At 41.0% G+C, this 23815-nt stretch overlaps 1 protein-coding gene across 2 annotated transcripts in view; it reads right to left on the bottom strand.

The window, feature by feature from the left end:
* The window catches only part of LOC138964714 (uncharacterized), a 59395-nt gene that overhangs the window by 27311 nt on the left and 8269 nt on the right, over window positions 1–23815 (bottom strand). The window contains exons 1-2 of one of the 2 annotated variants that reach the window (XM_070336743.1): window positions 10191–10630; window positions 604–955 (exon numbers count right to left, since the gene is read on the bottom strand). In XM_070336743.1, the coding sequence (XP_070192844.1) occupies window positions 604–955; window positions 10191–10201 (363 nt within the window). In that variant the 5' untranslated portion in view covers window positions 10202–10630. Of the gene's footprint in view, window positions 1–603; window positions 956–10190; window positions 10631–23815 lie in introns of those variants that run through there. The other variant, XM_070336744.1, reaches the window with a different exon arrangement.

Raw genomic sequence — 23815 nt, 5'->3', positions numbered from 1 at the left:
GTACGGTTGCTTCATATTTGAAATAAGACACATATTATATCTGCTTGGTATGGTTATTACGTTCTGCGATATACAGTGGACCCTATCAGATTTCTTCAGATTTGTGCAGGTCTTTAAGGGGAGTTGCACTGCATTCATACCACAGGCACATGGTCAGGGGGTGGGTGGTTGTGGGGGGGGGGGGGGGGGGGGGCTAAGCTCGACTGGTGTCTACAGTGGAACCCCCCCATTTTAAGACCTCGAATAATCTGAGAAAATCAGGTCTTAAAAAGGAGGGAGTCTTAAAATGGGGGCAAATTTACAGAAGTGATGAACACAACATCTGAAAAAAAGGTCTTAAAAGGGGGGTTTCACTGTACTTGCATTCTGCAGACTTACTAGGCAAGAGGGCGCTGCCCACCCACAAACCCCGCCCGCTTCGTTTCAAGTACCTGTGAATCAGATTGAACTAAACAGTGATCCATTAATACCAACTGAAATGAAATAAGTACCACAATGTTGCCTTTGATTGTTTGTTTGTTTTCGTTTGTTTGTTTGTACGGCAGTTCGTTCGTTTGTTTGTTTGTTTTCGTTTGTTTGTTTGTTTGTTTGCTGAATGCTCACCAGATCCCTGTCTTTCTTGTCAGTCCAGGTACTGAAGAGCGTCAATAAGGGGAGAGCACTCCTGTTGACAATAGCTTCCCGCAGGCTGTGCGCAGACGACAATGTTTGCGTGTCAAAATAATGTCTTTTCGATATCGATGGCGTTCTATTTGTTCCACCTGTTGGTGATGGAAGTGGTAGATATGGAACAATGTGTGATGCTTGCTGATTGCTTGTCCAGGAAACCATCATCATCAAGACAGTGCCAAAGACTAAAGACACGAAGAGAAACAAGTGCCTCAGCACGCCACGCACGTGTCGGAATTTCATCATGAATTGGATCCATTCACAGCTGGACACCACAGGCAGCCATCTGCAAAACATATGATAACGAGTGTTAACTGGACAGCCATTTTGTTTCTCGTGCAAAACGCCGATTATCGACATAACATTACAGGGCCCAGTGACCTCGATCGCCACCCACGTGTCAGCCGGTGTAGTGTACAGATTTTTACATTTAGTCAAGTTTTGACTAAATGTTTTAACATAGAGGGGGGAATCGAGACGAGGGTCGTGGTGTATGTGTGTGTGTGTGTGTGTGCGTGTGTGTAGAGCGATTCAGACCAAACTACTGGACCGATCTTTATGAAATTTGACATGAGAGTTCCTGGGATTGATATCCCCGAACGTTTTTTTCGTTTTTTTGATAAATGTCTTTGATGACGTCATATCCGGCTTTTCGTAGTACTTGCGCTAAGAAGGATAGCACGCTTTTCTGTACCTCTCTTCGTTTTAACTTTCTGAGCGTGTTTTCAATCCAAACATATCATATCTATATGTTTTTGGAATCAGGAACCGACAAGGAATAAGATGAAAGTGTTTTTAAATTGATTTCGAAAATTTAATTTTGATCATAATTTTTATATTTTTAATTTTCAGAGCTTGTTTTTAATCCAAATATAACATATGTATATGTTTTTGGAATCAGAAAATGATGGAGAATAAGATGAACGTAAATTTGGATCGTTTTATAAAAAAAATATTTTTTTTTACAATTTTCCGATTTTTAATGACCAAAGTCATTAATTAATTTTTAAGCCACCAAGCTGAAATGCAATACCCAGGTCCGGGCTTCGTCGGAGATTACTTGACCAAAATTTCAACCAATTTGGTTGAAAAATGAGAGCGTGACAGTGCCGCCTCAACTTTCACGAAAAGCCGGATATGACGTCATCAAAGACATTTATCAAAAAAATGAAAAAACGTCTGAGGATATCATACCCAGGAACTCTCATGTCAAATTTCATAAAGATCGGTCCAGTAGTTTAGTCTGAATCGCTCTACACACACACACAGACAGACAGACAGACAGACACACACACATACACCACGACCCTCGTCTTGATTCCCCCCTCTACGTTAAAACATTTAGTCAAAACTTGACTAAATGTAAAAACACTTGTGTGCTCTGACTGTTTGCTGTTGTTGTTGTTGTTGTTGTTGTTGTTGTTGTTGTTGTTGTTGTTGTTGTTGTTGTTGTTGTTAAAAAGTAATATTGCCTCAAAGATTTGCAGATACCTTGTGAAAATTTAATAGCACTTACGTCGATAATATATATAACATACAAACAAATATAATATAAAGTACGTATTTCATAAAAAAAAAAATCGTCAAATACCTTGTACACGCCCAGTATCAAGTAAACGCCCAACCCCTATTTTTGGTCAAATTCCGCGCACACGGGACAATACCTGTAGTAAACGCCCATCCCCCATTTTGTCAATTTTAGAGTACATGTCTTAACATAGTTGGGGAATCGAGACAGTCAAGGGACGTGGTGTGTGGGTGTCATCAGTGTGTGTGTGTATGTGTGTGTGTGTGTGTGTGTGTGTGTGTGTGTGTGTGTGTGTGTGTGTGTGTGTGTGTGTGTGTGTGTGTGTAGAGCGATACAGATAGAGTAAACTACTGGACCGATCTTAATACCAAGGAACTCTCATGTAAAGTTTCATGAAGATCGGTTCAGTATTTTAAAAACAAATTAATTCCATCTGATTCTTTTTGGTATCGTGATTCCAACAACATCAGTGATGTACATTTTAGTCGGTCTCCGGTCTCTGACCGATCCAATTTCCCCAGGACCTATAGCTTTAACCCCAGCAGGACACAGGTCCGATTAACCTACAGAAGAAGTGGTCAAGGGTCCGATCGTTTTTGACAATGAAGCGGACATGCGGACTGTTCAATTTTCAAGAGGAAAGCTTGTTTCGGTTTTGCCAAGCGAAAGTAAACACTGCGTGAGGAAAGCTGGTTTCGGTTTTGCCAAGCGAAAGTATGCACTGCGTGTGACCAGTTTGTTCATATGGGATCTGATTCTTTGAATTAATTTATCCTCAAGTTGGATCAGGAAGAAAAAAAGAAAACCGAACCCATATGGTGCCTCGAGTGCATTCATTGGCTCAGCAATAAATCGTTTAAACCAATGGGAACCACCCGTGCATGTTCGCACATGCGCAAGGCATTACTTTTCGTCATAATATCCAGAAAAAACGTTGTGCTCGAAGAAACCGATTGTGTGTCAAAACCCAGGACATGATCCTGAAAGCAAAACTTGAGGGACCCGCAGAACGGTCAGATGCCTACCTGAAAAACATTGTCGACAGATGGGCAGTGAAAAAAACCCGACAACTGTTCAAATAACTTTGAAATGTGATTCAATCCTTTGAGTATCTAGTCATGACAGTCACGGAAGGTGAAAGAATTTAAACTGAAAAATCTTTTTAAATGCGGTTTTACGAGTCGTGTTCTTGTCCTATTGAAATTGCAATCTCAGGACACTGTGTCCTATTGATTTTCAGTCTTCAAGACAATTGTCCTAAAGGCTGCCAGAAAAATGTACATCACTGCAACATATATATATAGATATGTTATGTTTGGATTGAAAGCAAGGTCTGAAAATTATAAAGAATATCAAAACGCGTGTTTAACTGTAAAAGTGCTGTACACTAATCCGCTATACTGGCTTGTCACTTTCTGAACGATCTCTGTTGTGTGAACGTGTCGGCAAGACCGCAAGGCATGAATGCCTGTGACACAGCTGTTGAGTATATGTGTGGTCAATTTCATTATGTCAGTTCGAAGGGTTGACTAAAATTAATGTAGTAATATCGCTTCACGCAAATCGTTTTGAGGTGACGAGATTTGGAAAGTTTCGTGAAGATCGGTCCAGTAGTTTTCTCGGAATGACTTTATAGATACACACACACACACGCACACACCACGACCTTCGCCGTCTCGATACCCTGTCTCGATGTTAAAACATTTAGTCATAACTTGACTAAAAGTAATGTAAAAATATAAGTTCATTGTGCGTCTCGAACCTGGGACAACTGGTGCTGAAGCGCAATGTTAATATCCGTTACACCACGAAGGCTTCTTATTCATGTGAAGAATTTAAGAAGATAAATCCTGCCAACATTTGCGCAGGAGCATAGAGGAACGAGGAAAAAAATTACACAATACCACGCAAAACCCGCGAGCTGAAATGAACTGCACTGCACTTTATCTTACAAGGACGCATTAACACACACACACACACACTCAATGAAATAGGGGAACAGATCAAGCGCTGTAAATAAATGAAGAGGTATACTCTTCCATGCAAATTGCGGACTACTCGCTTGAAAAAAAAACTTCTGTTGTTTCTTTCATTATCATTTGTTCTTAAATGTGCCGAAAGACATCCTGCGTGCCATGGTTCAACACTCATGGCTGGTCCAAATGGTATTCCCCCTTTAACACAGGCACCACTGTAAATACGAAAATACCGGCGTACCGTGTGTTTGTGTGTGCGTGTGTATTTAAGCACGCACGCGTGCTGCGTCTGTTTCAGTGAGTGATTTTTCAAAAAAGTCTTGATGATCTCAGTGCAATTCAGAACTAATGTGAATTACATTTTGTTAAACCGCCCGGCACTACAAGGCATTTTTTTTTATTGTTTTTATAAGGACATTAAAATGTTATAGTATTTGAGTCTTGACTTGCGATTTATTTATATTAATGAGCACCACCCCCCCCCACCCCCACCCCCCCCCCCATTTTTTTTTTTAAATGAATAGTATACTGTGTTTTATAAACTGAACAGGAAAAGCGCGCATGATTCATAAAAATACACTAAAAAGTTATGGCATTGACGGGGCTCGAACCAGCGACTTCAGAGACCACGCCGCAGTCCTATCCACTGAGCTATGCGGACATCTGTCAAGATCGAATTAACTTGGAAACTTCTATTTTGTGAGATACAATACTCACGGCAGTCGTTGTGTGAATTAGGTCAGTTCGACGGAGTTCTACCGACCTCATTTTTACATTTAGTCAAGTTTTGACTAAATGTTTTAACATAGAGGGGGAATCGAGACGAGGGTCGTGGTGTATGTGTGTGTGTGTGTGTGTGTGTCTGTCTGTCTGTCTATCTGTGTGTGTGTGTGTGTGTAGAGCGATTCAGACTAAACTACTGGACCGATCTTTATGAAATTTGACATGAGAGTTCCTGGGTATGATATCCCCAGACTTTTTTTTCAATTTTTGGATACATTTCTTTGATGACGTCATATCCGGCTTTTTGTAAAAGTTGAGGCGGCACTGTCACGCTCTCATTTTTCAATAAAATTGATTGAAATTTTGGCCAAGCAATCTTCGACGAAGGCCGGACTTTGGTATTACATTTCAGCTTGGTGGCTTAAAAATTAATTAATGACTTTGGTCATTAAAAATCTGAAAATTGTATAAAAAAAATTTTTTTATGAAATGATCCAAAATTACGTTCATCTTATTTTTAATCATTTTCTGATTCCAAAAACATATAAATATGTTACATTCGGATTAAAAACAAGCTCTGAAAATTAAAAATATAAAAATTATGATTAAAATAAAATTTCCGAAATCGATTTAAAAACAATTTCATCTTATTGCTTGTCGGTTCCTGATTCCAAAAAACATATATAGATATGATATGTTTGGATTAAAAACACGCTCAGAAAGTTAAAACGAAGAGAGGTACAGAAAAGCGTGGTATGCAGCACAGCGCAACTACTACCCCGCTCTTCTTGTCAATGTCACTGCCTTTGCCACGAGCGTTACACTGCCTTTGCCACGAGCGGTGGACTGACGATGCTACGAGTATACGGTCTTGCTGAAAAAATGCAGTGCGTTCAGTTTCATTCTGTGAGTTCGACAGCTTGACTAAATGTAGTAATATCGCCTTACTCGACTTGTTTTAATTTTTTGGGGGGGCGATTTGTCACGTAATCTCAGTTATACGCGTAAGAAGAAACCATTTTGATATGAGATTCATTATTTGTGAAGGTTTATTTTCCGCTTAAACCTTTCTCAAAAGCACGTTGACAATATCGAGGAGTAAGTGTTCTATTATCAAAATGTTACGTTAATCTTATTTATTCACAGATTGACATGGAGAGGCATCTGCAACAAATCGATTTGAAATTGCGTGTGTGTGTGTGTGTGTGTGTGTGTGTGTGTGTGTGTGTGTGTGTGTGTGTGTGTGTTGCTGGTTTTTGGGTGTTTTTTTCTCGGGGGAGGGGGGGGGGGGGCACATAAGGTACTTTCCTTGTTCAACAACAACACTTCATTATACAAGAGTAAGTTAAATATCTAAGTGTTTATAATGTCATGATCAGTCTTTATATCTACATCTCGAAACATGCGTCTGTCTGAAACATTATTAGTCGTTCCTTATCAGGGGATATTTTTCGCCTATATGGGGTGCTACCTTCGGTCAAAACATTGTTCAATATAAAGGGCTCTTAACCATTCACATCTGGAATAAGGCAGAGGGGGGAGGGGGGGGGAGGGTGTTCGGAAGGATTCAATAAAAATGCCCATCCCAATTAGTTGCTCGGTTTTATATTTACCAAGTGCTTTTTGTAGCGGACAAAAACACACACCAAACAAAGAAAATGCGTGTTCACAGATGTAAAGCCGGTTTTACATTTGCAATTTACCTCCCACTTCCCTATCTCGTGATCATCGTTCTCCCTCGCTTCATCTAACAAATAGAGTAAGCCTATATTACAAAAAACAAACATCCATCGAGGCCTTTTATTGGCATGTGTCGCTATTATCGATTGACCCCTTTACCTTATTTACATAATACACTATAATTATGATGATGTGAAGTGAGTTGTCTCTTTCGCGTACTTTATAATATATTGAGAATATAATCATGCTACGTGGCTTCCTTTGTGATACCAGTTTGACAAAAGTTGGAAAATATCAGTGTATCACAAGATCCCATGTAGTGTTGTGTTTATCATACGTTTTATGTACTTCTGTGCCATCTACCTCAAACTTACTTACCGCTCCGTCGTTTTGAATCGACCCACTTTCGAAATTCAAATCGCATCAATCGACTTTGTTCTTAGGCGTTGACACAAGAACTAAAAGTAATCCGAAGTAGTTCGCCTTTTTAACATTCTAAAATGTGTTTGTTCTTTAACATTGAATCACTTCAATTTGCGCATAATGCCTAAAAAATGCCTTTGGAATCATTTGCCACAGGAACAATTAAAACATACTCCGGCAAAGAAACACAAAAAACAAAATTATGCTCTCCCGGCTAGCGCTGCGCGGCTGTGTCAGGTTGGAGTGTCAAAATCGAATCAAGTCCAAAGTGACATCTCTCACGTCAAAAGCGAAAAAACGTTTGAAAAAATGTTACGTTGGGAATTATAAAGTCAACGTTGTATCACATTATGTATGTCTTCGCAGGGAAGGACAAAAACTGTCGAGAATGCAGTTTATCTCCGTTGAGAATTACTTGTAAGGTCACAACCAGATTGTGTATCACGTATCGGTATCATGTTTTGACTCCTTGACTTCATTAACATGACACACATTGATATGTCAAGATATGGTATAGTTATCAAATGGGTCGTCTAGGTCACGTATATAGAACAAGGAAAACAAGTTGCGTGGAGCGATATCATATAACATTTGTGACCCTCCACCACGGATTGAGCCGGATGTCACCTTGCGGGGTTCTGCGCTAGGCCTAATATAAGTACGGGGGGTGTCAGGTATCAGTGTGAGAATCACCTTAGTCACAAGCTTATAACTCGAAAAGTTTTCTCTCTTTTCTAAAACTGTTTCACCCCTGGATAGAGCATAAGCAACTCTTTGCAAAAATGTAAAGATATAAAAATCATGCAAAAGTGACATGCGACTCATTCCGTGGTGGAGGGTCACATTTAGTCAATCTGTCGGCCTGAAACTAAAACAAGTCGCGTTTTGCGATATCAAAACACTTAGTCAATCTATCGGCCCGAAACTAACGAAAGGCGACACTGAAAACCCGGGATCAGTCATAATCGAGACTAGCGAGTCTTGGAAAGCCGACACCCGGAGACCGCGACAGTTTGAGCCGGTTTAAGAGAGAAACATAGGGCCTTATTTGCATTAAACCGATTTTCTTTAATTTTGCGAACAATTTGAGTGTAAATATGACATCTATTTTTAATTCAGGAAATGATAAGGAATACAATGCGATCATTTTGAATCTCTTATCGAAAAAAAAAATTAAATGAACTAATTGATTAGGGATTTAAAATGCTACCCAATAGCTTGACAAAGATTTCAATCAATTGTTCTTTTTAAACAGGTCACTTTAGTGCGCCTCAACTTTTGTGAAAAATTGGATATGACGTTATGAAAGGCATGTATCGAAAAAATGGGAAACATTTGGGGATTATGATATGATCTGAAAGGATTTGTATGTAAAGTTTCATAAACATCTGCGGGCGTGCGTGAGCGTGTGTGTGACTGAGATTGCAAGCGATGTTTGGAAGGGCGTGTATGGATTGATTGATTGTACTCTGGCCAAAACATGTCCCTAGTGTACTGCACATGGTTGAAATAAAGTCTTATGTCTTATGTCTTATGACGAGTAGTTTTCTGGGAATCGCTCTACACACACACACACACACACACACACACACACACACACACACACACACACACACACACACGTCTCGATTCCCAGTTTATGTTAAAACATTTAATCAAAACTTGACTAAGTGTAAAAAAAAAGTATCTTCAGATAACCTTTGCCAACACGAGAGTATGTTCGAGGCTGGTACAGCATGACATGTGCATCATTTGTGTCCCCAATGAACTCGGGAGCGACCGCGTACTTGAAGCGTATATAAACATTAAACTCTCTACGCTGCGAAATATTCTGACGTCGATTTGTTTTGGTTTGAGGCAGGTGGGTGTCACATTGGTGTCACTCTTCTGCTTCTTCTTCTTCTTCTTCTTTACACAAACTATAAACAGGAGAGGAAAAAAAACCCCACCAATTCAAACAAAAGAATTTGGAAGTCAGACCAGAGAACCCATACGATTTCGCCGTATTTTGTACGGCTTTTTGTCTAAAGTACGATCAGTACGGTCGGTTGAAAAAAAAATACGACGAGAAAAATTACCTGACCACTTTTCTTCACAAGCGCATTCCTGTCATTCCTATTTATTTACTGGGGCACTGAAGTTATTTTAATGATTAAACATAACTTTATTACTCGGCATTTGATCATTAATTAGAGCTTTTGTTATTAAACATTGAAAAAAGAATTTGATTTAGATGCATTGGTAAACTTAATTAACGGTGCAACGGACGCATGCGATTGTGAAGCATGTTTGAATCTTCGATGTTCAAATGTTGTGTGGAGTACACTAATTTTTCTGAAAAAAACGCCAAGTTTGTTTGAGAGTACTCCAAGTACAAAACAGGGGTTCCTCGGTCTGGGAAGTGTTCATATCTTCCCAAATGACCATACCGCGTTGACGGAGTTAAAGGAGTGTCACTTTCCTTGACGGAGTTAAAGGAGTGTCACTTTCCTATGCTATTTACAGAAACTGTCATCACTTTCCCAAATAAACTTAAACAGAGCTTCCGGGCGTGTATTTTCCTCCCCTGCCTTTTTAAATTCAAACACTTTTTCCAAAAATATAAAAGATAAAGAAGCAATACAGAAGCAGGAAAGATATGATCAAAATGAACAGAACTTTAGAGGACTTTTCCTGTTACATCAGTGCTATAAGTGCGACCAACCATGCTTCAATTAGTCTGACAGGATGAAAATAAATTTTGTCTTGGCTGGATACTTTTCCTCACTTTAAATTTTCCTATGAAAAAAATACCTGTACTGACGTGTATTTTTCCTTATTTTTGTTCCTCTTCAATGTGTGTTCGTTCTACTTCTGTTTATTTTTCACAACAATACTGTCATTGTAAAAAATAAATTGCGTGCACAGGCTTAGCTATTGATGTAAACACATTTTTTTCCCGTCAAAAGAACGTACATATATAACAGAAAAATGCTACAGTGCGAGCGAATCGGTACTCGCTGGAAAATAAAACAAAGACAGAAGTAACATATTAAATTATTGTACACATTTTGTGTGAACTGCCTCAGTAACCGATTTACACATTGCATCATACAGTTTCGAAATTATAATAATCTGTCTTTGTGTTTGTCGTGAAGCAGACGGTATACGCTAGCGAGTACAGGTATAAAACAGACATTTCGATGGATTACCTGATCGTCATGCGTGGCCGCTGTCCACAGGTAGACTTTCCAATGAGAAAAGTGTATCAGAGTCATCCTCACAACAAAACTAATCCGTTAATCAACTCGTGTTTTGAACGCTTCGAACCAAGCAACAATGGCGGCCTTTCGCTGAAGTCTGCTCCTGGATTGCACTTTCGCAATAGTTTTTCAAAGACAAATATTTTCAGGAGTTACACAAGTCATAGACCTCTGGAACTGAATTAAGCCAGTCCATGTCGACAAATAATCTTAAAGGAGACAAGTATATACTCATTCTCCTGCACAGAAAAACTCTCGGACTGAATCGCTGTCACGACCTCAATAACCTTCTACAACGCGGTGCGTGAATGGTAAGGCCACATGAATACATTTGCAGGTGGCAACCGAGCAAGGGAACCTGCAGCTCGGTTTGGTGACGCACGCACACACAGGCGTTCGGAACAGAAGTGACGACTGATTATGTAGCGAGGAAATTTAGAAAAAGGGTAGTGTTGGGGGGGGGGGGGGGGTGGGAAGAGAGGAGGAGGTAGGGTATTCATTCCAGCGTCGCGGACGACGCTGGTATCTGCGGTCGGGAAAGACTTTCGACGAATTTGCCACAGGGCGCCGCCATGTTTTCTGTGCTCGACTGCGAGCAGACCACAGGCACATTACACCCAAAATTCTTGTAGGCATACACAGACGCAACATAGCATATACAGACAATAACACCCACAACACTTCAACTGCATATGAAAGGAATAAAAATAAATCCGCAAATCAGTCGCGCACAATACACCAGTTAGAAAAACAAGGAGTACCAAAGCGGCGTGCAGAAACTAAACTGACTCGGAGACTGAGAAGAAACATTTATCACACGATGTGGATAGCAAACATTAAAATAAAACAGATAAGTCAAGCAAAAAATAAACACAAATATCGAAAACACAATAAACAAAGGTAAAGAAAACAAAAAGAGATGCTTGCCGACAGTTAGTGTGTGTGTGCGTGGTTTGCCGTGTGCGTCAGCGGGGTGTGTGTGTGTGTGTGTGTGTGTGTGTGCGTGCGCGTGCATGCGTGCGTAGGCTACGTTCTTGCGTGTGTGCGTTCGAATGAGAAAGAAGAGAGAGAGAGGATTGAACAATGAGGTCACGTTCTCTGTCACATGAATACATATACACACACTGAAGGCTACTTCGGACACGAACACTTGCCAACAACTGTGGTTGGACATGCTTTTGAAATGTAATATTTTTTCGACATGATTTCTGGACATACGAATCCCGCTGTGTTGCCTACTGATGTTGCGAATGATGAAGGTTTTGAGTTGACTGACCTTGAGGAGGGATTGCATCAGGCGTTTATCGTCTCAAATTATATCCTTGCTACTTTTCAGGAGTCAACTATTGCCATTCATGGTAACTTGGATAGTCAATGTTTTTGTTTGATTCCCATCAAAGAAACAGAAATGGTAACCATTCTTCAAATGGCGCTGCAGTTTTGATGTCATCAAGTTAATTCCTTTGCAGAATTGATTGATTTTCTCAAAAGCCATTATCAATGTGTTTATCAATTAACACCTGTTCATTTCTGTCCAACTGCAATGCAAACTCAATGTGGAGGAAACAAGGATTCATTACAAACAAGTCATCCCTGTACATCAACAGATTTATGTACCTCAATCAATACTGCTAGTATGAGTGACAGGAATCTAAAAGAAAAAACAACCAAACGCAAATGTACTACTACTTCTACGACTCGTTTGAATGTAAAACAGAAATGTAACACTATCTGTGACAATGACGGTTCTACGACTCGTTTGAAGGACAGTATAGATCGAACCTTAACCCACAACTACGACAATTTGTGTCAGACTTTTTTGAACAGGAAAATATGCCTCTGTTCAACAGTAACCAAAACATGGAAGATGTTTTTGAAACTTTACAGAAATGTAACACTAGCCTATCTGTGACAATGTTGCTTTTGAATTGAACCCACATTTGTTGAACAGGAGAGAATGTTCCTGTTCAACAGTGCCCAAAACACTGAATCTGACGTTTTTGAATCTTTTCTGTCATCTAACTGAATCTGACGTTTTTGAATCTTTTCTGTCATCTAACCCAATTGCTCATGACTTCATCGATCTTGAACATGCCTACTTTTCAAAGAAAGACAGACAAAAGCGAAATCTGCATGTTAGCCATCTGCCTGAAATGGTCAATGCACTTTTGTAAAATTGTCACAGCTGTTATGCACTTTTGTGAAATGGTCAGTGCTGTTGTGCACTTATGCAAAACTTGGTGCTGTGCTGTTAACATTTGAACAAAATGCATTTTGTTCAAATGTTTAGTGCAACTTGCTACTATATAATCGCTGTATGCGCTTTGTGGTAATAATGCACTGTTGTGAAAAGTTTGCGCTAAATGTTGGCACTATGCATCATTGTTGGAGCACCCTCCTGTAGATGCACCATGCTGAAAAATGTACTTATAAATCAAGCATTGACTGAAATAAACAATTTATATATCCAGCACAACATGCAATTCATTAACTTTTGACCCTAACCTTTAACACTTCCCAAAATAAATCTTTGGTGGACATTGCATCGACGCTGTTCATTTTGAATGAACATCTTTCTTGTTATCTTTGCGCCCAGCTTTCGGTGACATTAAAGTGTGCGCTGGTAAGACACAGATAAACAGACAGACAGGCTGACGGTCAATGAGGTGTTTAAAGCTACATTCTTTCCCGTGTACTACACAACGATGTTCAATATCACAGATCTGTCCAGACTTCTACATGCGAGAACCTTGCTTTTGCGACATGGATTTTGTGTGTGTATGTGTGTGTGTGTGTGTGTGGGGGGGGTGTTGTGTTCACTTAACGCTTATACGGTACCAGTTTATACATCAACAGCCGGGGTGCGTTCCGTACAGAGTAAGGTAGGTTTTTGTTAATTAGGACAGTGTCATTTACATAATTAATTCAACACAAACATCCCACACTCTGCGCTTCAAACAAAGATGGCGGTCGTTTTGCGAATTCTGCTCCATGAGTGCCTTTTCGGATTTGAAATTTTCAGACTTTTCGTGGCAAATAAATTTTTCAGGAGCCGTACAAGTCACGCATGGACTTGTGGAACTGAATCAAGCCATTCTAGAAAAAAATCCAAATACAAAGAGACTGCCAACATTCGAAATTTAAGAATCAATAAACAAGAAAGGTAAGTTGTTGGAACGTTTGTTATGTGTTTGTTATTGATTCATTCCCTTGCGGCTTCCTGGCAAGCGGCCGAACATTCCATCAAGATAAGTTTTTGTCTGTGCACTTAAAAGATCGTTGGGTCGATATATTTGTGACTGTAACGTATTGTTTTGTCAATAACAAACGTTCCAAAAACTTACCTTTCTTTTTTTTATTTTTATTCCAAGCCATTCTAAACTTGGCCAAAAAATTATTGCAACAATTTTCGCACGCTCAAAAAAGCGTTAAACCACAATCCATTTTAATTGAACTTTATATGCTGGAAAAGGTAATTATGTCTACTGTTCATATCATTTGTTCGATCGGTGGTACTTTGTATAGGCATCCCGTGGCAGCCTGTCAAACAAGGTCACCCCTAAAATCGACCTGACAAAAACCAATACCCCGTATTTTAAAATCTGCAAAAAATCAGAATGTGCACTTACCAAACACTTCTGACTACCATTGGAAAGGCCATTCAATTTCCTGTTCAGAGCATTTTGTTTCATGCACCTTACGTCTTTAGTATTTGTGTAGCCTTTTGTCAAAGGCGGTAGGTGTCAACCGTTTCAGAAGCAAAAAAGGCACGTTTTGAGGCCATTTTTGAGGGGGTCTTCCACTGAGAGAGCCATATCTGCTCAAGTTCCCAATGAATTGCTTTGAAAATTTCAGAAGTTATAACCAATAGGCTGACCAGAATGTGTGAGGATTTTTGTGAACGTCTATATCAAGCGTGTCGTATTACCTAACGTTTCCGAAAGATCTAAACAAATATTCTTATTAATTCAGGGTTTAAGGAAAAAAATCGCGACTTTGCATGCTAAGCAATAAATGGCTGGGGCAAATGGTGCCAAAGTTTCAGGCAGCACCGAGTGCTGGTTTACATTTGCTGGAGATGGGAACACGCAAGAAAAATTATCCGCTATCACCGTCAATGGTACCGTAAACAGCCGCTGGAGAAACTAACAGTTCTGGGCGTGTGCTTGGCTGTGTTTACTTTTAGCTGGAGCACTGTGTTCCGTGCGATACCCTCCAAAATAATAAGGTTTTGAGTGTGTGTAAAAAAAAAAATGTGTAGAAAAAAGTTGCTGAAGTTTTGTTTTTGGGTCAACTGAGCATTTACACTCATAATGTTTAGATCAGTGAGCCGTTTGTTTTAAGGGAGACAATAACAACTGCAAAAGAGCAATATCTTTCAGTTATTTCCCTTTTTAATTAATGATCTCACTTCCGGTTGGCGCAAAACTTAGTATGCCACATGTTTTGGCGTTTTTCACCCTTTTATCTTCCTGCCTTGTATTTTGAGTTGCTTATTGGATGTAAGGTAATCCTTGTCTTTCATTCTAAAATGAAGATTGATTGTCTCACGAAGTACTAAGTGAATTAACTGATGGAACAATTTGATTTCGAATTTGATGACTGATGGGAGGGGGGCCTCACAGTCACAGTCTCGATTTTATTTTATTTTTTGCCTAGAAGAACACTGTTCTATTCACCCAAGTTTGTTTTTTCTGAACGAGGTGTGAGTCAACTAACTTGTCCAAAAACATGATGTTGATTGATGTTGTGGTTTGTTTTTTAGAATGGAAGTTGTAAAACTAAAACAGTAAAAGTGTGAAAATGCTCCGATTCGCTGGTCACATAACAAAAATCGGGGAGGTTGCTAAATTACAACACATGTCTTACCCGTTCGCTTCAAATATAATCCAATCAGTTTGAAACATTGTTCACAAGTAGACGAGACTCTCCTTTTCATATTCATGATATTGATAGTGATTGAATAATATATTTTATTCGCGAGCTGATCTACATTACAAACGATGACAAAATTCAACCAACCCGATTTTTTGTTGAAGTAAACAAATGTATGTAACCTGCGAATTAGATGGTAGTTTTTTACATTCTCATTAAATTACATAACTTTACCCAACTCACGTATAGCAATTAACTCTAGTTCAGTGCTGGTAACGCTGTACGCGTCCCCTTGGTAACAAGGGAGACCACTCTAAAAAAGAGAGTGAGCCATCCAATAATGCCAGACCAACTACCGGTCCGACTTCCGTATGCGTGCGCATAGGCCGCCATTTGTATCATACCAAACTCAGCGGTTCAAGGAACTGGACGTGTTTACGTACGCTCTGGCTGTGTTCAGCCTTACTTCTTCGTCTTAGGACTTGGATTTCGCCCCTCGGTCGCCGCCTAAGCCTTGCACCTATACCTCTGCTGTATTTGGTGAGATCTTTCTGTTTTACTTGTAATTTTAGCGACATTTTGTCGCTCATCTGAACATTTTTTGTAAGTTTATTTTGTTGTCATGGCGGAAGCTGCGCTCAAAGATAGCGCTAAGAAGAAGCCTAGTGCGAGACAGGTGCCGGTCATGCCACTTCTGTAGTTTCTGACTTGTCCGCTAAATCCCCAGTTTTGGCGGAAATGCTTGCTTCCCCCGTTTTGTCTACGCAGATTACAGATAAGAGTACTCATGTGGATAATACTGTTGTTTCTGAGACTCCTATTTGCCCAGGTTTGGCCGCTGCAGACGTAGCGTCTTTGTTACTCACCTTGAGTTCACAGGTCACAACTTTGGCGGCTGAGCTGTCTTCAACACGGGCGGAAATTCGCTCCCTCCCTTCCGGTGTTGCAGATCCGCCTTCTCTTGCCAGGATCCGGCCCTCGCCTTCTGCTGCAGCTTCTGCGTCGTCTGTCACTACGCGTGCTGATGTTCATGCTTCGCAGGACGGTGACGTTCGTCTTGTGTCTCTGCTGAACATGCCGGTTCACGGCAAAGGTATGTCTACCCCACGAGTAGCCGGGTTCTCCGGCGAAAGTGGGGTGCGTGTACAGGAGGAAAAGGCGACCTCGGCTGCAAAGCCTGCGAGCCGTAATAGTCCCGACAACCTGGCTGACCCCTCGCGCGGAAGCGCCCGGTCGGTTGGGTCGACGGGCCCTGTGCAGCGAAAGGGTGGTGCACTCCTTCCCCCTTCTTTGGAGGAATGTGGGGAGCCGCATCGTCCTCTTCCGCCCGGGGGGCAGGAAGTGGTTGGCCTGGATGACCTTTGGATTGACCAGGAGAGTCTCTCTGGGGGTCACCCTCCCGATTGCGCTTTTGAGCAAGAGGGAGAGGCCGACAAGGGTACGTCCGCTATGGGGGACGACCCTCAACTTAATTTGCCGTCGAGGTTGCCAAGCGCAGTGGCGCTGGCCGCCGAGACGGCATTTAAGTATTTCCCGGAAGGGGTGGCTGAAAGTAGGTCAAAGCTTCCTCCACCACGATCCGCTTTTGACGATTTCCGGTCGGCACGAGAACAGAAATCTCAGTTCCGGTTCCGCGAATCTTCGTCAATTGCCTACGAAATGGCAAACGTCTTTAAGACTAAACGTGGTCCAGCTGTTCCTCTGCTGTTGCAACATGGGGACGCACCGGACGATGTTACTGATTGGCTTGCGAAGCCTGGGGGTCAAGTTTCCGGTTTCTTGAATTGCAAGTTTGCCCCTCAGTCAGTCAACTTGATTGAATCGTTCGCCCTGCCTTCGGCCGGGCTTCCGGTTTCACCGGGAATGGCTGTGCTGCGTGAAGACGTGTACAGTAAGGACAAGCCTGTTCCTTTTACTGACGCTTCACTTGCGGCTATTGAAGAAGCGGGAAGGTCGTTGTTTGAACTTTCTTCCGTGTCTGAATCTTTACAAAGGTCTTTGTCAAGATGCATTGCCACATCACTCGATCCTTTCGAGTTCCTGTTTGACGCTTCGGCTTTGGACGCCACCACTCTTCTCTCCACGCTGGCTAAGGTTTCGAAAGAACAGATGTCCCTTTCGGCTAAACTCTATGCCCATGCAGTGCACTCCAGGAGATCTGCCTTCTTGGCGGGTTCCAGGATTCGGGATAGGGCAACTATCGAGAACTTGAAGGTCTCGCCGTTCTCAGACGGTGCCCTTTTGGGTCAGGCGTCCATTAACGCGTTCCAGAAGGAGTCTCAGGACCCAAGGGACATTGCTTTCTCCCATCTTGTGTTCCAGGGCTTCCAAAAGTCTCAGAATAAGCCGCAGACACAGACTTATGTTTTTGCCAGTAATAAATAGAATCACATTCCTTGAGGTTCAGTGATTCAATTTTGGCATTACGCCTCTTAGGGCCTTCTCCCGCGAGTTAACAAGCTACACTCTTTTTGTAGCCTTCATGCGGCGGCCCCTGGTTTTTTCTTAAATTTGCAATGCGCTAGGACTTTTTCTCCTTCATCGCAGAATAGTACGCATTTGTTCGCCCTGTTACATTCTTTAGCCGTCTCGGCTAAGCCATTGAAGTGACGTCACACTTGTGACAGTATGGTATAGGCTTCCGGCTTTACCGCGCCTACCCCTCTTTTGATCTGAGGGCTGAATCACGGTATTCCACTTCAGGTATTCAGTTTTGGATACTTTCTCATGTCTTTCTGCACGCGTTTCTAGCAGCAATTTAGGCTGAGCCAATTTTGCTCAAAGGGCAGAGAGAGGGTACAACTTACCTTTCCCTCAGCGGTTACCCAACTTTAGGTTTCTAGCACTTGTTTTACTAGTTACAGAAACCTTGGTTATTGAGGCTTTATCTTTCCCTAGGCCAGTTCTTTTACCTTAAGGATTTTCTCTCAAGGCTCCTGAACTAACTCCATGTAATGCCTCTAGCGTTACGGTCATCGGGAAACTGAAATTTTAAAAGACGCTCACGCACCCCTCTCTCGGGACGGGGAGCGATAGGAGCATAGTTTGAGAGCGGATCAGGTTACTGATACCCTCACGTGTCTTTCCCAATTGCGGGCTGGGCTAACTTTGTACTAGCACGCAATCAGGTTTTCAATACTCCCGACTTTTCACTCCTGATTTTGCAAAAGGGAAAGTTTACCCTCATCTTTGCAGCCTCGGCATAGACTTTATCGTTTTTCAGCAAAAGGCCGCAACACGGTTTCGTTCCGACCACCGAGGTTAAGCGGCATCGGTCTTGGTTACTACCGGGATTGGTGACCGTTTTGTATATGGGCCTGTCAGGCATTCTTTCTAACTTTCAAGCTGCGGCCTTATGGCTTCAGCTATAGTACTGCCGTTTACTCACACTCAAATTCAGCAGTACTTTGCTCCCGTGAGGGCTTCATTTCCGGTTAACAGAAGTTCGCCCTCTTTATTTCAAGCCAGCGTGTAGGGAGATGGGGACTTAGCTCTCACTGATACCAAAGATAACAGTCTATTTGGGCAACTTGTCGAGTACTCGTGGCTTGTTTAAAATCCTATAAATATAGGCTTAGTCGAAGATCCCTAGAAGCAATGTATAAATCCTTTCTTTTACCTCATTTTGATTATTGCGATGTTGTGTAGGATAATTGTTCAAAGAAGCTTTCAGATGAGCTGGAGAAGCTGCAACTCGAACCCATTAGAATTCTTGTTGGTGCTGTTAAAGGCACTTCACACGAAAAGTTGTATACATAATCTGGCTTTATACCACTTAGAGAGCGAAGACGTCGTCACAAATTAATGTTTTAAAATGGTCCACGGCAATGTACCAAATTACCTCAACGTTTTATTGCCACCTCTTGTTTCTGACCTGAATTCCTACCACCACAGACGCCCACTTGAGCGTATGACTCCCCAGTGTAAATCAGATTTGTACAAGTCATCTTTTATTTCTTCTGCAACTAGTCCCTGGAATAAGTTGTCTGAAAATACAACAATGTGATTCTGTTGGTCTGTTCAAGCGACATTTCGCAGCTTCTGATACTTCAATTCCACCATATTACTATTCCCAAGACTTGGAATGAGTGATTTAAAATATGATATGTTTAATCGCAACCTAGTAAACAACCCGGAATGTTCTTGTGGTTATTTTGCTGAAACTGTTCTTCATTATTTGTCCCCTGTTTAATGATGTAAGAACCGCAACATTCGGTACATTAGCTCCAGAATTTGTTAATATTGACACACTCCGGACAGGTGATTCAAACATTTCCATATTTGTAAATAGTGCTATTTTTGTTGTTTTTCAAAGCAATATTGAGAAATCAAATTGCTTTGGAACACCTTAGTTCGATGTTGTTGTTCTCTTTAAATATATTACTTGGGGCCCATCTACTTCTTGATATTTTGTTGTGTTTTTCGTTCTCGTTATTTGTTTTCGTTTTTGGTATTGACACTGGGGCGGGGATGTAGCACAGTCGGTAGCGTGCTGGATTTGTATCCAATTGGCCGCTGTCAGCGTGAGTTCGTCCCCACGTTCGGCGAGAGATTTATTTCTCAGAGTCAACTGTGTGTGCAGACTCTCCTCGGTGTCCAAACACCCCCGTGTGTACACGCAAGCACAAGACCAAGTGCGCACGAAAAAGATCCTGTAATCCATGTCAGAGTTCGGTGGGTTATAGAAACACGAAAATACCCAGCATGCTTCCTCCGAAAGCGGCGTATGGCTGCCTAAATGGCGGGGTAAAAACGGTCATACACGTAAATTTCCACTCGTGCAAACCACGAGTGCACGTGGGAGTTTCAGTCCACGAACGCAGAAGAAGAAGAAAGAAGAAGGTATTGACACAGATTGTGTTCGATAATGTAAACAAAGTTTTCTTTTTTTCTCTCTTTTTTTCTTCTTCTTTTTTTCAAAAAGATTTGTCGCGTTGATCATATCCCGCCATGAGATTTCTGAGCACTTACCATAAGTTTTAAACTTGGTGTACTCCTTTTTAATGATGTTATATTATCATGTGTGTCTTTATGAATAAACTACTGTTTAAACCAAAAACCGAGACAAAGAATTGAAAGACGAAAGCTGTTTGCATACATCGCCAGGCGATAATGGGACATGCAATGCATAATAGCAATGTGGCAGCATCAATACTGTGTTTGAGGTCTCCGATCGATCGTCGCTTCACAACCTGGCTTATTGTGTTTAACCCGTTAACCCATTGCCTTTTTATTTAAAAACCCATTCCTCCCTACAGGTAGAGGACGACATGAAACTGCTATTTTTGGCATATATTTGCAAGTTTGTTTAAACAAAATGTGATTCAATGTAAACATTGACTAGCTAACACTGAGTGTCGCACAGAAAATTAAAACCCACGCACAAATATTATACCTTGCAGATAGTGGAATTGTCACTAAATTCCACATAAATTGGAAGCATGATTTCTGAATTAAAACAAACACAAAATGTATGACAGTAGGTAGAAATAAGAATAGCAAGACATCATATTATGGTGTAACATTAAATTATAAACTTAAATCCCAGAATTACAAATTTAATGCGGAGACTCATTTACGGAATATACCTGTCAGTCTAATAAATTCTTGAGCAATTTCAAAAATAGCCTGGTACACATTTTGGGTAGATTGTAGGTAACTTTTCAATAATTTCAATAATATTTTTATAAACTTTTAATCCAAACAAATACCACGTGTGTTGATGTTACTGCCCTATTGAGTAAACGGAAATGCTGCATTTGTAGCGTCTTCACAAACATAAAAAAAAACACGACCCTCGTCTCGATTCCCCCCTCTATGTTAAAACATTTAGTCAAAACTTGACTAAATGTAAAAAGACACACACACAAAAAGTGATCTTGGGTTATAGACGATGATAATAATTAGAACTAATTAAAGTTAGTGTGGTTTGTATGGGTTGTGAAGGGGTGATTGCGATTTGATATACGTATTAAAGGCACACTCAGCTTCCCGTAAACCATCACAGACACTGTCAGGCTTTTACACACAGTACAAACACCCTTTCGTTTGAACATCCACCGCTTGAGAACATCCTAGGCACCTTCCGTAAAGAGCGAGCAATTTTCAAAGAACTTATTTTTGCGTGGCCAGCGGGATTGTCTGATCATACAATCGGACGGCTCGTTTTGGCGCTGGAACTAACTTTTAAAATCTAAATGATAAATTGACAGCATGTGAGACAAACATTCTTAAAGGCACAGTAAGCCTCCCGTAAACCATCACAGAGCTCCCCGAGCGTCTAAATACAGTACAAGCATACTTCCATTTGAACGCTCACCGAACGGGAACATCCTGGCTGCTTTCTGTCGAGCGTGAGACATTTTCCAAGAATTTATTTTCGTGGACTTGGTCCTCTACAACAATGGCGCCTCGTTTTGGTGCTAGACCTAACTTTTAAAATCTAAATAATAAATTGACAGCTTGTTACACAAACATTCTTTAATCATAAAAGAATTCGTTTTTCATCAAGACAAGATCAGAACAATTCGAAGTTGTGAAAGTTTAAAAAAAGAAAAGCCCGGAAGCAGGGTCACGCAAGGGTCGTGGCAGACGACGGTTTTATCAGTGCAAATCGCCGTTCCTCTCAACAGTCAAAAGCCATCGCTAGAGTTCTTGTGAACCACAGCCGTTGTTTCGTGCATAAAAAACGTGCTTTTGTAGATAAGCTCACGTCGAGTCGCATTCAAATGACTAACTATGACGACTACATTGTGAAAAGGGAAAACTGGATCACACGGGTTCACGATGGCTCAGGGGTAAGATAAACCACGCAAAAATAAATTCTTTGAAAATTGTTCGCTCTTTACGGAGGGCACCTAGGATGTTCTCAATTGGTGAGTGTTTAAATGAAAGGGTGTTTGTACTGTGTGTAAAAGCCTGACCGTATCTGTGATGGTTTACGGGAGGCTTACTCTGCCTTTAAATCATAAAATAATTCTGTTTTCATCAATACAAGATCAGTACAACTCGAAGTTTTGAAAGTTTAAAAAAGGTAGCCAGGAAGCGTGTCCCGCAAAACGTGTTTCTCGTAGCAGACGAATGTTCTGCATGGCGCCAGTTCTTTGAACGTCATCCGCCACCGCTCAGTTCGTGTGACTCGCAGCCGTTTGTTGCGTTTTAGATTCAGAGGTACACAATTTTGCAGATACAGCGAGTCGCATTGAAATCACAAACTGACAACTAAATTGTGAAAAAAAGGAAAGTGGATCACACGGGTTCACGACGGCTCAGGGATTAGATAAACCATGAAAACAGGTGTGTGGTTTACGCAAGCTAAATAGCCATCCAAACGAACTGTGTCATTTAATGCTATTTAGTAAATGCTATTGCAAGTGTGTTCGATAAGGTTAGAACTTCTTTTTACATGAGAAGATTTAAATCGTTCTGTCAAAACGAGTGTCTACCAGACGAAAAAGTCAGAAAAAGAAAAAGAAAAAAAAAAGGGCAGCCATTCCTTGTTATCCTCGTGCATATGGCCACGGCTCAGAAATGGCGTCGAACGCTATTTTCACCCGCTTCGTTTATTTGATCACTAATATTTTTAAACAGAGCTGCAATTAGAAAACGGAAGCACATTAGTTGCATCGGACACATGTTTACGTTTCTGTTCCTTCCGAAAATGGAATGCCGTTTGACGTTTTGTGATCATGACGATGCATTTAGTGCAGAAAACGGGCTGTGTTTTAGTGATTTTCTTGTGACATATTAACAGAGGTTGCATACGAATCATGTTTATGTTTAACTGTGAGAGGGACACATGCGAAAACTGACGTTTCCAAACTCCGAAAAGCCTGCAGATTACGTCGCATAGGTTTTTTTTCAAAAAACGGTCTTCGCGGAGCCGAGCAGTTGGCCGGAAACACCCGAAGCGTTGGTCATAACGAATTGTCGCAAGAATGCTAGCGGAAGAATCTCTGTGTTTTATCAGCTATCGAACAACTTTTACCGTCTGACTGTATTCATATATATAATCACAACACTATCAAGTATTATTTGCCAGAAGAAAAAATTAGATTTGCGCGAGGGTTTTCTAGTAATCAGAGCCAAAGTAGTGAACTTGCCAAATTGTCGCAAGAGGACAGCGTTATGCACTACATTTTTGATCGGACTTTTTCGGTCCCAGAACTCTTTTATTAGTCATGTGACCGTTGTTCGCGCCATTAGCAACGGTTGACCTGGAGTGATCAGCTGGGAAGGTGCGAGATGAAAGAAGAAAGCGGAGAAAAAAGAGGTAAATGTTTTGTCGTAATTTTTTTCGATAGCGTTATGCACTACGTTCCCTCTGGTTTTTGCAGAGTATTTTGTGGATTGTGTCACAATGCATTAGTCTACGACTTGTGGTGTTTGAAATGTATGTCGGATTGATTCTTCCCATGTATGTTGCCAGAACAGACATTTTGAATTTTCACTTTGGAAGTGAAAAAACAAGGTTTTTGTCATCGATTGTTGTACGATTTGTCGTAGTGTTATGCACATACATTTGTGTAGGTCTTATCGAAGGAACCATTCAAGGAATAGTAGCAAAATTCATATTTGTAACAACGATTTGGAATAACTTGACAGTTTGACTTATCTTCACTTCGATCAATTTCGGCAAAGCCGTATGTTCCCGTTGTTCATAACTTTGCAACACAAAATGTGTATTCGAGGCATGCGGG

This window comes from Littorina saxatilis, linkage group LG4 (assembly GCF_037325665.1).
Source record: "Littorina saxatilis isolate snail1 linkage group LG4, US_GU_Lsax_2.0, whole genome shotgun sequence".
NCBI classification, from domain to species: domain Eukaryota; kingdom Metazoa; phylum Mollusca; class Gastropoda; order Littorinimorpha; family Littorinidae; genus Littorina; species Littorina saxatilis.
The sequence above is the reverse complement of the archived record's forward strand: the minus strand, read 5'-3'. Positions and strand labels throughout refer to the sequence as shown.